This window comes from Phocoena sinus, chromosome 15, assembly GCF_008692025.1.
Source record: "Phocoena sinus isolate mPhoSin1 chromosome 15, mPhoSin1.pri, whole genome shotgun sequence".
NCBI classification, from domain to species: Eukaryota; Metazoa; Chordata; class Mammalia; order Artiodactyla; family Phocoenidae; genus Phocoena; species Phocoena sinus.
In genome coordinates this window covers 20,880,887-20,895,444 of record NC_045777.1, presented here as the reverse complement: position 1 = coordinate 20,895,444, position 14,558 = coordinate 20,880,887, and the positions used below count along the sequence as shown (strand labels likewise).

Sequence of the window (14,558 nt, the reverse complement as noted above, 5' to 3'; positions counted from 1 at the left end):
GTAGAATTTGGGTTTATCTGATGTTTCCCCATGGTTAAATTCATATTACGCATTTTGGTAAGAATATCGCAGAAACAATGTTATGCTATGCCCTAATTTTTTTGTTTTGTCTTTTGTTTTTATTTTGAAGTAGCGATAGATTCACAGAAATTGCAAAGATAGTACATAGAGGTTTCCATGTATCCTTCACCCAGTTTCCCCCAATAGTTATACCTTATGTAACTTACAGCACAATATCAGGACCTGGAAATTGACATGGGTACCATGTGTGTCTATTGTTTCATGCCATTTTATCACGTATACATATGTGTGCCCACCACTGCCAACAGAATACAGAGCTATTCAATCACCACAAAGATCTGCCTCATGCTACATCTTTATAGTCACATCCACTCCCCTCTCCGTGCCCTCCCCTGCATCTTTCACCCCTGGCAACCACTAATTTGTTCCTCATCTCTGTAATTTTGTCACTTAGAGAATGTTATGTAAATGGAATTATACAGTGTGTGACCTTTTGAGGCTGGCTTTTTTTCACTCCCTTGAGATCTGTCCAAATTGTTGTGTCTATCAATAGATTGTTCCTTTTCATTGCTCAACTGTATCATATGGTATGGTTGAACCATAGTTTGTTTAACCATTCGCCCGTTGAAGGACATTAGGGTACTTTCCAGTTTTTTACTGTTATGAATAAAGTTGCTATGAATATTTGTGTACAGGTTTTTGTGTAGATGAAGGTTTTCACTTCTTTGGATGTTGTTATGTCTTGCTATAGTGTTTAATCATTACTTTTTTAAAAAATAAATTTATTTATCTATTTTTGGCCACACTGGGTCTTTGTTGCTGCGCATGGGCTTTCTCTAGTTGCAGAAAGCGAGGGCTGCTCTTTGTGGCGGTGTGTGGGCTTCTCACTGTGGTGGCTTCTCTTGTTGCGGAGCACCAGCTCTAGGTGTGTGGGCTTCAGTAGCTGTGGCACGGGGGCTCAGTAGTTGTGGCGCACGGGCTAAGTTGCTCCACAGCACGTGGGATCTTCCCAGACCAGGGACCGAACCCGTCTACCCTGCATTGACAGGCGGATTCTTAACCACTGTGCCACCAGGGGAGTCCTGGGCTATTATTTATTAGCAATGCTATTAAACTAAAGAGGAGGAGAAACATCAGCTTAGCTTCTTTAAACCTTTGTTAAAATGTTATCTGTCACTGGCATGTTTTCTTTGATGATTTTATCCCCCCACATTTTGTTTCAAAGTCATTTCTTGGATTCTATTGTTTAGTGTCTCCAAAAAGTGACTCTTCTAGAGCACGTGTCCACATAAACCGAAGGTCTCAAAAATAAGTATGCATGTATAAAAAAGCATGCAAGAAGATGAACTAAATGTTAAGTAGCATTACTTGAGTCCTGAGAATCATCTGGCTTGCGTGCTGTGGGTGTTGTTACCGAATGGTGACCGTGAACCACTGACCTGCTAGTAAGCTTGTCTGTTTGGAAATTGTAAACTAAGGCTTCTTTTATCATGTGCTCACTGGATCATTCATTTCTTCTTCTCCCACTTCCCCCACCAACAGCTGATGACAGTTCGGACGATTACAGGAAATATTTACTATGCAAGGTCAGGAACTAAAATTGTTGGGAAGGTTCATGAAAAGTTCACACTGATTGATGGCATTCGTGTGGCTACAGGCTCCTACAGGTGAGTTTCTGACTCGTCCATGCTTATTAATCTAAACTTTTCAGAGGAAGTGTGCTATATAAAGGTAAAAGCTGCTTTTTCCTCTCAGTGTGAGCCTTTATGGGCAAGCCTTCTGCTATGTGTGCATCTGTGTGTGTGTGAGCTTGTTAATCAAAGCCTCCTCCTCTGGAAGGTGGTCGGGCTGGGATCCCCTCCCCTGCCTCGTGGTCCACAAATCTAAAGTACAGAGGCTGAAACTTGCCTGGAGACCCGGTAGTGAGGGAGTCCTAGATTCAAGGCTCAGCCAGGACTGCAGTGGTTGAATTGGGGGTTAACAGAGACAGGAACAGTCTCAACTCCTGTTCCTTGGGGCCTTAGACCCCCCACGTCCCTGCCCACTTTAAGGGCACAGCTGAAGCAGCCCCCTTACTTTAATCTTTCACCTTGCTTCAAGCCTTGTGATTTGGTGCTTTAGTCTAGAAAGTACTGATCCATGCTTCTGGCTTCACCTTTGAAGTCTCACGTTGGCACGGCATCTGAGGGTAGAGAGCAGGGAAATTGAATGGAGGGTGGAGACAAAGAGTGGTAAACACCAATCTCCAGAGGTTAAGATATACCATTTTTTTTTTTTTTTGCTGTATACGGGCCTCTCACTGTTGTGGCCTCTCCCGTTGCAGAGCACAGGTTGCAGAGCACAGGCTCCGGAGCGCAGGCTCAGCGGCCATGGCTCATGGGCCCAGCCGCTCCGCGGCATATGGAATCTTCCCAGACCAGGGCACGAATCCGTGTCCCCTGCATCGGCAGGCGGACTCTCAACCACTGCGCCACCAGGGAAGCCCAAGATACACCATTTTTACTTAGGTCTCTCTGATGGTGGTGTGTTCTGCCACCTCTGTGTTAGACTCTGATGTTATATGTGAAGTGTGTCTCTACAGTTTAAAAAAGAAAAACGGGGACTTCCCTGGCGGTCCAGTGGTTAAGACTCCGCAGTTCCCCTGCAGGGATCATGGGTTTGATCCCTGGTTGGGGAGCTAAGATCCTGCATGCTGCACAGCCCACCCCCGCCCCCCCTCAAAAAAGAGGGATAGAAAAACGTATATATATATATATATATTTTTTTTTTTTCTTTTGCGGTACGCGGGCCTCTCACTGTTGTGGCCTCTCCCGTTGCGGAGCACAGGCTCCGGACGCGCAGGCTCAGCGGCCATGGCTCACGGGCCCAGCCGCTCCATGGCATGTGGGATCTTCCCAGACCAGGGCACGAATCCGTGTCCCCTGCATCGGCAGGCGGACTCTCAACCACTGCGCCACCAGGGAAGCCCAAGATACACCATTTTTACTTAGGTCTCTCTGATGGTGGTGTGTTCTGCCACCTCTGTGTTAGACTCTGATGTTATATGTGAAGTGTGTCTCTACAGTTTAAAAAAGAAAAACGGGGACTTCCCTGGCGGTCCAGTGGTTAAGACTCCGCAGTTCCCCTGCAGGGATCATGGGTTTGATCCCTGGTTGGGGAGCTAAGATCCTGCATGCTGCACAGCCCACCCCCGCCCCCCCTCAAAAAAGAGGGATAGAAAAACGTATATATATATATATATATTTTTTTTTTTTCTTTTGCGGTACGCGGGCCTCTCACTGTTGTGGCCTCTCCCGTTGCGGAGCACAGGCTCCGGACGCGCAGGCTCAGCGGCCACGGCTCACGGGTCCAGCCGCTCTGCGGCATGTGGGATCCTCCCGGACTGGGGCACGAACCCACGTCCCCTGCATCGGCAGGCGGACTCCCAACCACTGCGCCACCAGGGAAGCCCCAGAAAAACATATTTGTGAAGAAGCACGCATCCCTGAGTGATAACTATGTGTCAGCCCTGGGTAAAGGTGGGTGTGCAAAGGCTTGTGCAAGATGAGGCCAGCAGATCAAGGAGCTCTTGGTGTCTTTCTTTTCAAACAGTACTGTCATTGCTTGGAACAAAACTTGAACTTTTCTTGGAGACTTTCTTTCATAAGATGTTTGGAAATAACAGGAGGAAACTAGATTTTCACCCGAAGTAGGATTTATCTGTATTACCCAAACTTAGCTCCAAATGGTTTTTTGGCTGTTCTAAAAAAGTATAAAATATAAAAATTACCCCCTACAAATGAAATATGCTACTATTGAGGACGAGGACGAGGATGGCTTCTATTTGTTGAGGACTTTGTAAAATCCTGGTGTTAGGTGTCCTGTTTACATGATTTCACTGAGGATTTCTTTCTTTTCAGGCTCTGAAGGCAGCTCTCAAGGTGAATTTGCATTAGCCTAGGTTCTTGGTTGCAAGAGACAGAGTTGCTACTATGTTTTATGATTTCTTATGTAAAACACCCTACTCCTGATACGAATTTCTGTATCAGTGCGGTGACTTCAAGTGCAGAAAGCTAGCTCAAACTACTGTATGCAGAATGGAATTTACTGGCTCACATAATTTGAAAGTGTAGAAAGGGACCCTTTGTTTTCAGCTCACCTTGACGTAGGGGCCATGCATTCATCAGAACACAGTCTCCTGGTTCTGCTTTTCTCTAGTTGATCTTTATTTTCTGTCAGGCTCTCCATTTGCAGGCAAAGATCCAGGCTTCCTCACGTGGCCTTCAGTAGCTGTTTCTCAAAGAGGGAGACTTTCTTTCTCTCTGCACTGGCATCAGTCTTGCAAAATTCCCTGGCTCTCGCTAGCTCACATGCCCACCCTGCATAGGTCCCCGCATCCCAGGGGATAGGATACTCTGGCCAGCCTGGCTCACCTGCCCACCCCTGTTGTGACTGGAGAGGGTGCATACATGAAGCTGTCTGCGCTGGGAGGGGGCAGGGTTCTGTTACCATGGGAAGGAGGAGGTACGCTGGACAGGCAGGGGCGCACGGCCACTTGTCAGCTCTAAAAGTGCGTTGAGCAACAGTGTCATTGTTAGAATGACAGTCCTGTCTCCCTTTGTGAAAAGGGCAGCATGGAGGAGGGACCGGGGCCCAGTCTAGGCTCTGCCACTAGCTTCCCCCTGTGTCGTCGCTAGGCACCTTCCTCGCTTCTCATGGTAAGGGCACTGGCCTAAGTGCTTTAGGAGCCCTTTCTAGTTTTTAGCAACTCTGAGGCTGAGGAGTGTAAATTTTAGCCTGTTAGTTGAACAGTGGCCTTTTTACTCTTGTGTTAACGCATTCCTAGGTTATGTACTGTGTTAAGGCAACTTGCATTCACACTACATGGTAGGTGTGCTGTCACCAGAGTTGTGACTTATGTCTCAGGATATCTGGGCTTTATATTCAGGTTGACAATAAGTAAATGAAGATCGCTCATCCTTACCAGCTTCTGTTTGTTTGTTTTTAATCCTCAAGTTTTACATGGACGGATGGCAAATTAAACAGCAGCAACCTGGTCATTCTGTCCGGCCAAGTGGTTGAACATTTTGACCTGGAGTTCCGAATACTGTACGCACAGTCAAAGCCCATCAGCTCCAAACTCCTGTCCAGCTTCCGGATCAGCGGTAGGTTTGACCATCTCATCAACCAGAAACCACTGTGCAAGGAGCTCACGCTGGGCAACCTGCTGCGGCTACGGCTGGCCAGGCTCTCGAGCAGCCCCAGGAAGGCCGAGCTGGGCTGTGAGGAGGGCCAGGCAGAGGCTGGGCGCGAGGACTCTGAGGCCTCCACCATCAGCGAGGAGGGCTGCTTCAGCAGCCGCAGAGACAGGCTGGAGGGCGGGAGGGTGACCGATGCCACCACTCAGACAGAGCCAGGAGAGGAGACGCCCGCCGTGAGCATGAGTGACGTGGGGACACAATCCAGCATGGCCACGGTGTGCACTGGCACCCAGACTGACATGGACGAGAATGTCCTTTCCTTTCTGGGAACCCAGGCTAAAGAGGGGTCAGCAGTATCAAAGACGTCTGTGTCGCGATCCTCCAGTTTGAGGTCTTCTGCCTCTCTGTCCTCCCAAGGCTCTGTGGCCAGCTCCATCGGCTCCCAGACTTCCCTCAGAGCCAATGACGTCGTCACACCTGGACACCCCAAGTACTGGAGCACCCCCCACTTGGATCTGTGCTCTGGGGACTCATTGAGAAAGTTGAATAAAGAGCGGCAGATTCACTTTGCCGGAATCAGGTCCCGGCTCAACCACGCGCTGGCCATGCTTTCAAGGAGAACGTTCCTTACTGAAAACTACCTCAGTTTTAATTCTGGAAGTTTTCCCAGATCATCAGCTAATTTGCTGGCTGTTAGAGAAATCACGCTTTATCCCTCCTCTCAGTGACCGCTCCACACGTTCAGGGCGCCTGGCTTCACCCGGGCTTGCAGTAGACATCGTCGGAGCATCCCACTTTATAGAATGTCTCCTGTCATAACTGCCTTTCTTTCACCCTGATTTTCTTTGAATTCTGTAAACTGCATATTATTTTACATGCTTTATTTTTATTTTGTTCTTATCATGTATAAGCCAGGTCTTGGTTTTATGGTTTCAACACTATGGGTACAGTTTCTTGGCACGATTTTAATACTGATCTCTCTTCAAGAGAATGTTTCAGTGTTCTCAGGTAATTCAGATAAGAGATAAAATATGTGTTGCATTTTTCTAGGTTTGTATGCCCTATTGTTTTCGAGGTTTGGAACGCTAGTTTTCATGATCAAAATCCTGTTTAGGAAAAAACTCAAAACTCTTGTTTCTTAAGTGTTTATCTCTTCTTTAGGATATCTGTGTTCTTAGCTTTAAACAGATGTAAACAACTTTTGTTTGGTGGTTGCTCGTGTCCGTTTTTTTGTTTTTTTCTTCTCTCTGGCACTTTTCTGTTTAACTATAGGAGTGTGTTACAAGTATATGCACCTAATATCTATCAGTGCAGTTTTTGTTTTTTTTAAAATAGTCTTGGGGTGGAGGAGTAGATGATCCAAATTATAAAAGAGAAAATATCCGTTTAAAAGTTAGGTGGGGGCTTCCCTGGCGGCGCAGTGGTTAGGAATCCGCCTGCCAATGCAGGGGACGCGGGTTCGAGCCCTGGTCCGGGAAGATCCCACATGCCACAGAGCAACTAAGCTCGTGCGCCACAACTACTGAGCCCATGAGCCACAACTACTGAAGCCCGAGCACCTAGAGCCCGTGGTCCACAACAAGAGAAACCACGACAATGAGAAGCCTGCGCACTGCAACGAAGAGTAGCCCCCTCTCACCGCAACTAAAGAAAGCCCGCGCACAGCAACGAAGACCCAACACAGCCATAAATTTAAAAAAAAAAAAAAATAATAATAAAAAAAGATGACAGAAAACAAGCGTCAGGGTCATACTTTCCTTAGCTATATGAATATTGATGTCACTAGCTCTATAGTTTGAATGAGGAAACCTGCCGGAAATCGCAGGTTTCTTCATGTGCTCTAGCTTGTCTTTTTCAAAGAAAAAGCTTGAGCTATTTAAACAAGGACCTTAGTTCTGTTCTTCTCTGCCAGAGAAGGAGGTCTCAGTGTTCATTCCTGGATTCACCCTGATATTAACTGTAGTGGCCCCATGAGCCTAATTTCATCAGATGGGTGTATTGACAATGATTTAGCAATCTAATATCCTGGAGTAGGGGCGAAAGAGGGCACTGACAATTATCCCAGATTCCTAGTCCAGTGGCAGGCAATGCGACTGGTTTCTACACCCTGCTAATCAGGATTGGTATGCCTACGGAATCCTGTTTTTGTCTAGTCTCCTTTGTGTGTGCAGATGAAATGAAGAGAGTTAGGTGATGGCTTCCTCCTTCTGATTTGACTGGAGCAGAAGAGGTCTGTAATAGGGGAGGGTGTTGTCTGCCACACAGACACGTGCTAACGCATCCAGATCCTGAGCACGCCTGCGGGTTTCCACGTGTGCACCAGGATTCCCTTCCAGTCACCAGGTTATTTGCTGGGTTAGTGCCATAATTTGGACCGGGAAGCAGGCAGGACAACTGGTTCCTGTCTTGTTGTAAAAATTCTGGCCCAAGCCTCAAACAAACATTGTTATTTGAAACCGTTTACAGATTTAGATAATCTCCTATGTGCTATCGGTGACCCTCTCATCAATGCAGTGACTGGACAGCTGTTATTCTCTGTTTTCAGGTGAAGGAACTGAAGCTCAGATGAAGTAGCATATTCAAGGTCACATGATTGGTAAATGGTGACACAAGCATTTACCCACAGGTTTTCAGTTTCTGAGTTCAGTGCTCTGTGATGTGACTATTTCTCTACAGGGAATATGGAGGCATTAGAGGGTGTTCCTTTTTTTTTTTTTTTTTTCTAATTAGAAAACTTTTTTTGGCCATGCCACGTGGCTTGTAGGATCTTAGTTCCCCGACTAGGGATTGAACCTGCACCCTCGGCAGTGAGAGCATGGAGTTGTAACCACTGGACCGCCAGGAGATTCCTGGGTGTACCTTGAGAGATGGTAGTTAATGCAGTGGTGAATTGAAAGCATTAAAACTTAAGCTCATTAACAAATATAGGTACGTTTGAAATTTCCACTCAGTGTGTTCTGTGGAGCTTTTAATAGGCATTCATAAAAAAGTCTCTGCGTTCAGCATGGGAAATGGATCAAATAAATTTAAACAGGATTCTTTGTTGCAGGACTACTCAGACTTTGAAATGAGGTAATTATCATCATGGCTTTCTCAAGAGGAGGGCAGGTATATGGCCTATTACAAACTGACTTAACTACAGAGCCCTCTTTTTGTGGAATAGGATGCAAAGCCATTATTTTCTGAAAGTGTTGCCAGTGATTAGAAATAAGAAAAAGAGGTATATGGAATCCTAAGAAAATGGCCTGGTCTCTCAGAGTAAGCAAAGCTTTTCTGGCTCTTGAGTGTGGAAAGAATATCATTACAGTGTGGAATTTCTCAAGGTGAGATCTGAGGACCACCTACATCAGAGTCAGCTGGGGTCCTTGTTTAAAATGTTGATTTATTGGCCCTACTTCCAGGGGAGGGGAGGGTGAGTATGGCAGACGGTTTGGTTAAAAAATATGTTATTGTCTTGCATGCGGAAATGTCTGCTCCTCATTCCTTTGGAAGCAGGAATACATCCATAACATGCTACGTTAAAAAAGGAGTTCTCAGGGCTGCCAATCTTACAGTAGAGGTTGAGTAGTAACACATTTCTCCTACATTAAAAAAAAAAAATTTGTTGCCCCCCCCCCCCCCCGGGAGAGAATTATATGTCCATATCTGTTTAATGTTAGACTTGGCCATTACAGACTTGGCCGTAAATATTTCAGTATATACGTCTGAAAGATCAAAAAACATAACCACAATACCTCCATCACACCTAAACAACTTTGATAAAAATTTCTCAATATCGTCAAATAGTCAGTGTTCAGACTCTGCTGTCTCATTATTTTCTCCCTGATGAGTTGTTTGAATTAGAGAGCCGTATAGTTTGCAGTTCAACCCAATCAGATGGCAGGGTCGACATGCTTGAAAAACTGAAGGAGTCAACTGAAAAGATGGCCACCCCACCTCTGTGGACCTTTGGGTTGGGGAGTATCTGTTTTTTACTTATGGGACTTCAAGCAACTAACAAGAAAACCTAAGGTACAAGATCACATAAGTGAAAAGTTACGTGAGGGAAACCAGAGGGCGGGGATGAAAAAAAGAATCAGGAAGGAGGCTATCAGTGCATGCCACCATGACCGACACACTCACTTTGGGCAGGCCACACACTTTAAGCTTCTCAGTAGCCAAGGCAGAAAGAGAAAACTGGTCAGATCCACCATCCACAGTATCCATAAGGCTAAAGTAACTCCAGGTACAGGAAGAACAATTCTAAGATCAGGTAAGAATTTCTCACAAGGATTCTCATAAAAATGATACTGTGAAGTGTTCAGATAATAAACACAATGACATGTTCTGGGGTGTGCCCAAACACCAGACCCCACAAGGGCAGTTGTCTAAAGCTATAAAGGAGTTGAATGTATTCCGTGAGCATGGAATACATACCTTATGTTGCGTATGTTCACAGAGGCATTGTTATTCTAGGTTCCGTGGTGCCACACGACCTGGAAATCTACCGCAGTTTGCCTGGCAGAGGTCCAGTTTATGCCCGTGAACTCCCTGCTTTCATTCTCCGAAGCATCCCAATTTGAACAATAAAGCAAGCATACAGTCATCCTATCTAGGAAGCACCTGGCTGACCTTGCCCTCCCCAACTTGTCCAGTTCCATAGATGCGCAAAATTCCTCAGGCAACATCATAGAGACTCCCCTAGTATTTAGCTGAGTCTCTTCTAGTGGATTCTCCACACCTCTGTACCCAAATCCTTGGAGCTGAGTAAACACTTTTGCTTATGCTAATACTTGTGTGAACCCGATCATTTGTAAGCAAGTGAACAAACCAGACAGGTTTACATATGTTACAAGTTGCCGAGGGCTACACCTTAGATGCAGTGGAAAATCCCCGTGTAGTACAATTCAGGAAAGGCAATTCTGCAAAGAACTACCTCTTTTCAGGCTGGGGGATAGCTAGCACTCTCTGATCTGGCTTCATGGAGGAGACCCAAGGGCAGTTAGGATTTTTCTTAGGAAGCCAAGAGTTCTAGAGTTAAGAGTAAGTCCCCTACATACGAACGAGTTCCATTCCTAGAGTGCGTTCATAAGTCCAATTTGTAAGTCCAACAGAGTTAGCCTAGGTACCCAACTAACACAATCGGCTATATAGTACAATACTGTAATAGGTTTATAATATTTTTCACAGAAATAATACATTAAAAAAACCATTTTTAATCTTACAGTACAGTACCTTGAAAAGTACGGTAGTACGGTACAACAGCTGGCATATAGGGGCTGGGCTGGCACTGAGTGAACAGGCAAGAAGAGTTACTGACTGGAGGAGGGAGAGGAGGTGGGAGATGGTAGAGCTGAAGGATCGTCAGCAATAGGAGACGGAGGGCAAGCTGCAATTTCACTCACGCCTGACGCTGATGGCACATGTTGTTCCTCGCTGGATTCAGTTCTATTTACCCTCTTGAAAAAATGATCCAGTGATGTCTCGGTAGTAGCTCTTTTTTTTCTTGTCACTGATGACACGGTAGCAATGTATTGCATTCTGAACGGCTGCTGCAGCCTTTGTGTACTGTTCTATGTTCAGGTCCTCTGCCTCAAAAACTAACAGTGCCTCCTCAAATAAAGAGAATTCTCTTGCCATTTCCTGCGTCGTCAATCTCTTCGGTTCTTCAGTTACTACTTCTTGTCTCTCTTCGTTCTTTTCTCTGGGCCTCCAATTCCATCAGGTCTTCATTAGTAAGCTCCTCGGGTTGCACAGCAAAGGTACTGTAAAGTACACAAAAGCACAACCACTTGTAGAGGATGCATGCACTTGACAATGTATGCTAGACACATGAACTAACTTAGATTGGATATGTGAACGCATGTTCGCATCTTTGAAAGTTTGCAACTTGAAGGTTCGCCTGTAGGGGATTTACTGTACATGAATACCTGGATGGCTACCTATTATTTTTGCTTCATTCATTCGACCTCTGATAATCTCACTCTCAGAAATCCCTCTGAGGAACCATTCTGTTTCCAGCTGTCAGTCCATGTGGTTCTGGTGAAGCTGAGCACACCTGATTTGGGGAGGAGTGTATGACCCAGGTTTAAGCTAGTCAGTACGCCATATTCCCTGGCCCTAGTGATTGATTCAGGGATGGATATGTGGCCAGCCAGATGCTTTTGCCGGGAATTTCTGGAAAGAGGCTTGATGCTGAGAGGATGTGACATGAATTGACATGGCCTCCTAGTTACTATGTGACATCTGGGTCAGCAGAAGGCAGAATGTTATGATCAGAAGCAAGCCCTGATTATGTCCTGTGTGTCCCAATGCAGCTGTGTCTCAAATCAGAACTACTTGGACTTTTTAGATTACATGAGCTATTTCTGCCTATGAGAGAATGGATTGGGTTTTTTACTACTTGTTACATAAAAGCCTTAACTGGCACAAAGATGAAAACTCCTAAATCCTATGCCTCCTAAACATGGCCAAGATGGTTGGATGGGAAATACTTCAAAGCAGGAAGTACCAGTTAACCATCATAGGCAGAGAAAAATTTCTAAAATGTACCTATGGAATATTTTGAGGAGTATCTTTGTGGAAAATCTATCATTTGGAAGTTGCAAAATGTAATACAATGATCAAACTTTCATGTAATGAAAGTTGTTGGCAATGAGCTAAATAAATTCTGGATGCCATCTCAAGAAATAATGGTTTTAATTTTTAGAGTAGTTATTTTAGGCCATTCTTTCCAAAAATATTTAATTAGGAAAGGTAAGATAGTCCATTGAAACCATTCCTAGTTTGTGGCAATAAAACCACAGCATCAACATCTAGGTTATTACTTAGGTGTTTTTCCCTAGTAGAAGTCTTTGAAAGCAAAACAATCCATTCAAGACCGCTGGGCTCAGAACTTTCTGAGGGAGAAGAACTAATTCTCATTGAGAAGAGCTAAGCTCTAACGGTTTTAAATGGTCCATGTGGTTGAAAACCACTGGCCTGGGAATTAGAAAGCCTGAATTCTAGTTTCAGTTCTGGTACTAAATTAGCTCATTGATTCTGATGAAGTCCTTTTAACCTCCATGGACCTCAGTTTTTTCTTCTATAAAAGAGAATTTAGACTAGACAATTAAAGTCTCCTCCAGCTTTAAGATTATGATCCAGTAATGTGGGCATGTCTGCTGTACTATCTCTTTGTAAACAGGAAGTCTTCATATAAGTCATAATTTATAAAATACAGGAATCGTAAAAAGTGACATTTATTTCATTTTCCCTTGTGTTTATGTATAAACCCTGTTTTGTATACTTGGGCCCTTAGTGAAAATCAGACAAAAATAAAACAAGGAAGAATCGATGTCATTAAGAATTAAAATTAAGTATAAAGCATGGTGTTCATGTATACATTACTCAATAGTCACTTTATTATTGGGCTATAATAAGAACATAACATGATGCTTGTTCTCAAGAAGCTCCCAGTGTAATAGTGCAGGCAGATTAACTACAGTTCAGCTAAATAAGTGTTAAATCATAAAAGTGAGCACACAGGTCTGCAGAGGGAGAATACTTAAGTTGGATCATGAATTTACAGAAGTCTTCTTAGAGCTGACTCTTAGAAGGATATTAAAGGATTGATAGAGAATTCTAGGCACAGTGATTATCACTGAAAATAGTGAACCCTATTTTCATTATTATGGAACTAAATCAAAAGGGATATTTGGAAATGGGTGTGTGTATGTAAAGTCTAATTTTTCCCCTGGTGGATTTGCTCTATTTGAGTTATCAGGAGCTAACACTGAATGCCTGCTGTGTCTTACACAGTAAGGCTGTACATGTTCTCTCATTTAATACAACCTTTTTAAACCTCATTTTACAACTTAGATTGGATGACAGCCTGGAGCTAGGAAATGGCAAAGTTAGGATTCCAAATCATGTCTACTTGTCTCCAAAGACCTTGATCTTTCCATGACTATGCCATTTCTCTTAAAAGAATGCAGAATTTTCTTCACAGCTCTAGAGCACATAGATTCTGAAGCCTCTCACTTCCTTCCAATTAGATTCCTATCCATTAAACCTTTCCTATTACTCGAACTTATTAGCTCTCATTTGGATTAGCAGAATCTTTCTCAAACTGGTTGCTGGAATCATCTGTGGAGTGGCTTGAAATGCAGGTTCCCAGGCCATGCCCCTGGAAATTCTGATTCGGGATTGATTGGGGTCTAGAATCTGTATTTTTCACAAGCATTTGAATCATGAGTAGTCAAACTGGAGGAAACATTGGGCTAGTGTCCTAGCCTAACAAATCTACCCATTTCTAAGTTTTCTTATTCAATCCATTCCCCCTTCCCCTTTCCAGCGTTACTCTCAAGGTCCCTAAAGACTTGCATACTGTTTCCACTGTTTTATTTACTGATAATAATAAACACTACTGTTCATCGAGCATTTACTCATTTACTCCCACGACATCCTCCCCCCACACCCCGCCGCCTTGGACAGAAGCTCCATGAAAGAAGAGACTGGAACTGCAGTACCCGGGCGCACAGTAGGCGCCCAATATCTACTGAACTAGAAAACCCTCAGGGTAGTTACTATTATTATCCTCCAATCTGAAAATCTGGAGACTAAAAGAAATAGTACAGGGCTTCGCTGGTGGCGCAGTGCTTAAGGATCCGCCTGCCAATGCACGTAACATGGGTTCGAGCCCTGGTCCGGGAAGATCCCACATGCCGCGGAGCAGCTAAGCCCGTGCGCCACAACTACTGAAGCCTGCGCACCTAGAGCCCGTGCTCCGCAACGAGAAGCCCGCGTACCTCAACGAATAGTAGCCCCTGCTCGCCACAACTAGAGAAAGCCCGCGCACAGCAAACAAAGACCCAACGAAGCCAAAAATAAGTAAATAAATTTATCTGAAAGTTTGAAAATGACAACATTTATTCTAACTCTGCAAACATAGCTTGAATCCTGCCTCCAGTGCCCTGAGAGGTAGTCTGCAGCCTATGCTCGCTCACGCACCTGCAGAGCTAGAACACTCACTGCTGGAGACAGCTCCAAAATATGTTGCCACCCTCTGGTTCTAATTCTGCCCCTTAAGGCTGTGCTGAACTCCCTTAGTTACTCTTGCATATGACAACTCTTGAAAAAAAAAAAAAAGAAAGAGTACAGCCGTGATAGCTTGTAACGTTAACATTAATTTGGCATACACTGCCTCCTTGCCCACAGAGTGACGCAGGCGGCGACAAACTCTCGTGCCAGCGGTCCCTTCCCAAAGCTCACCCTTTCCGAGATGTGCGGCCGCCACCCAAGGAAGGCCATTCTCTTACGGAGGCCACTTAAAACCCTGGTCTCTCACGCTACAGAGGCGGAGAAGCGCGCCCTTTTCTACAATATGGCGGGTCGGGT

General features: G+C 44.7%; 1 protein-coding gene, 1 long non-coding RNA gene and 1 other non-coding gene across 3 annotated transcripts in view; 2 read left to right on the top strand and 1 right to left on the bottom strand.

The window, feature by feature from the left end:
* The window catches only part of FAM83D (family with sequence similarity 83 member D), a 22,696-nt gene extending 16,284 nt beyond the window's left edge, over positions 1-6,412 (top strand). The window contains exons 3-4 of the mRNA XM_032606900.1: positions 1,564-1,688; positions 5,017-6,412. Coding sequence (XP_032462791.1) covers positions 1,564-1,688; positions 5,017-5,929 — 1,038 coding nt within the window. The 3' untranslated portion in view covers positions 5,930-6,412. The remainder of the gene's footprint in view (positions 1-1,563; positions 1,689-5,016) is intronic.
* Positions 795-14,558, bottom strand: LOC116740877. Its single transcript, XR_004345977.1, has 3 exons — positions 14,433-14,558; positions 10,416-10,945; positions 795-2,203 (listed from the first exon to the last, which is right to left on the bottom strand). It is a non-coding gene; the product is annotated as an uncharacterized LOC116740877 (long non-coding RNA).
* Positions 8,656-8,790, top strand: LOC116741052. Its single transcript, XR_004346027.1, has one exon. It is a non-coding gene; the product is annotated as a small nucleolar RNA U109 (small nucleolar RNA).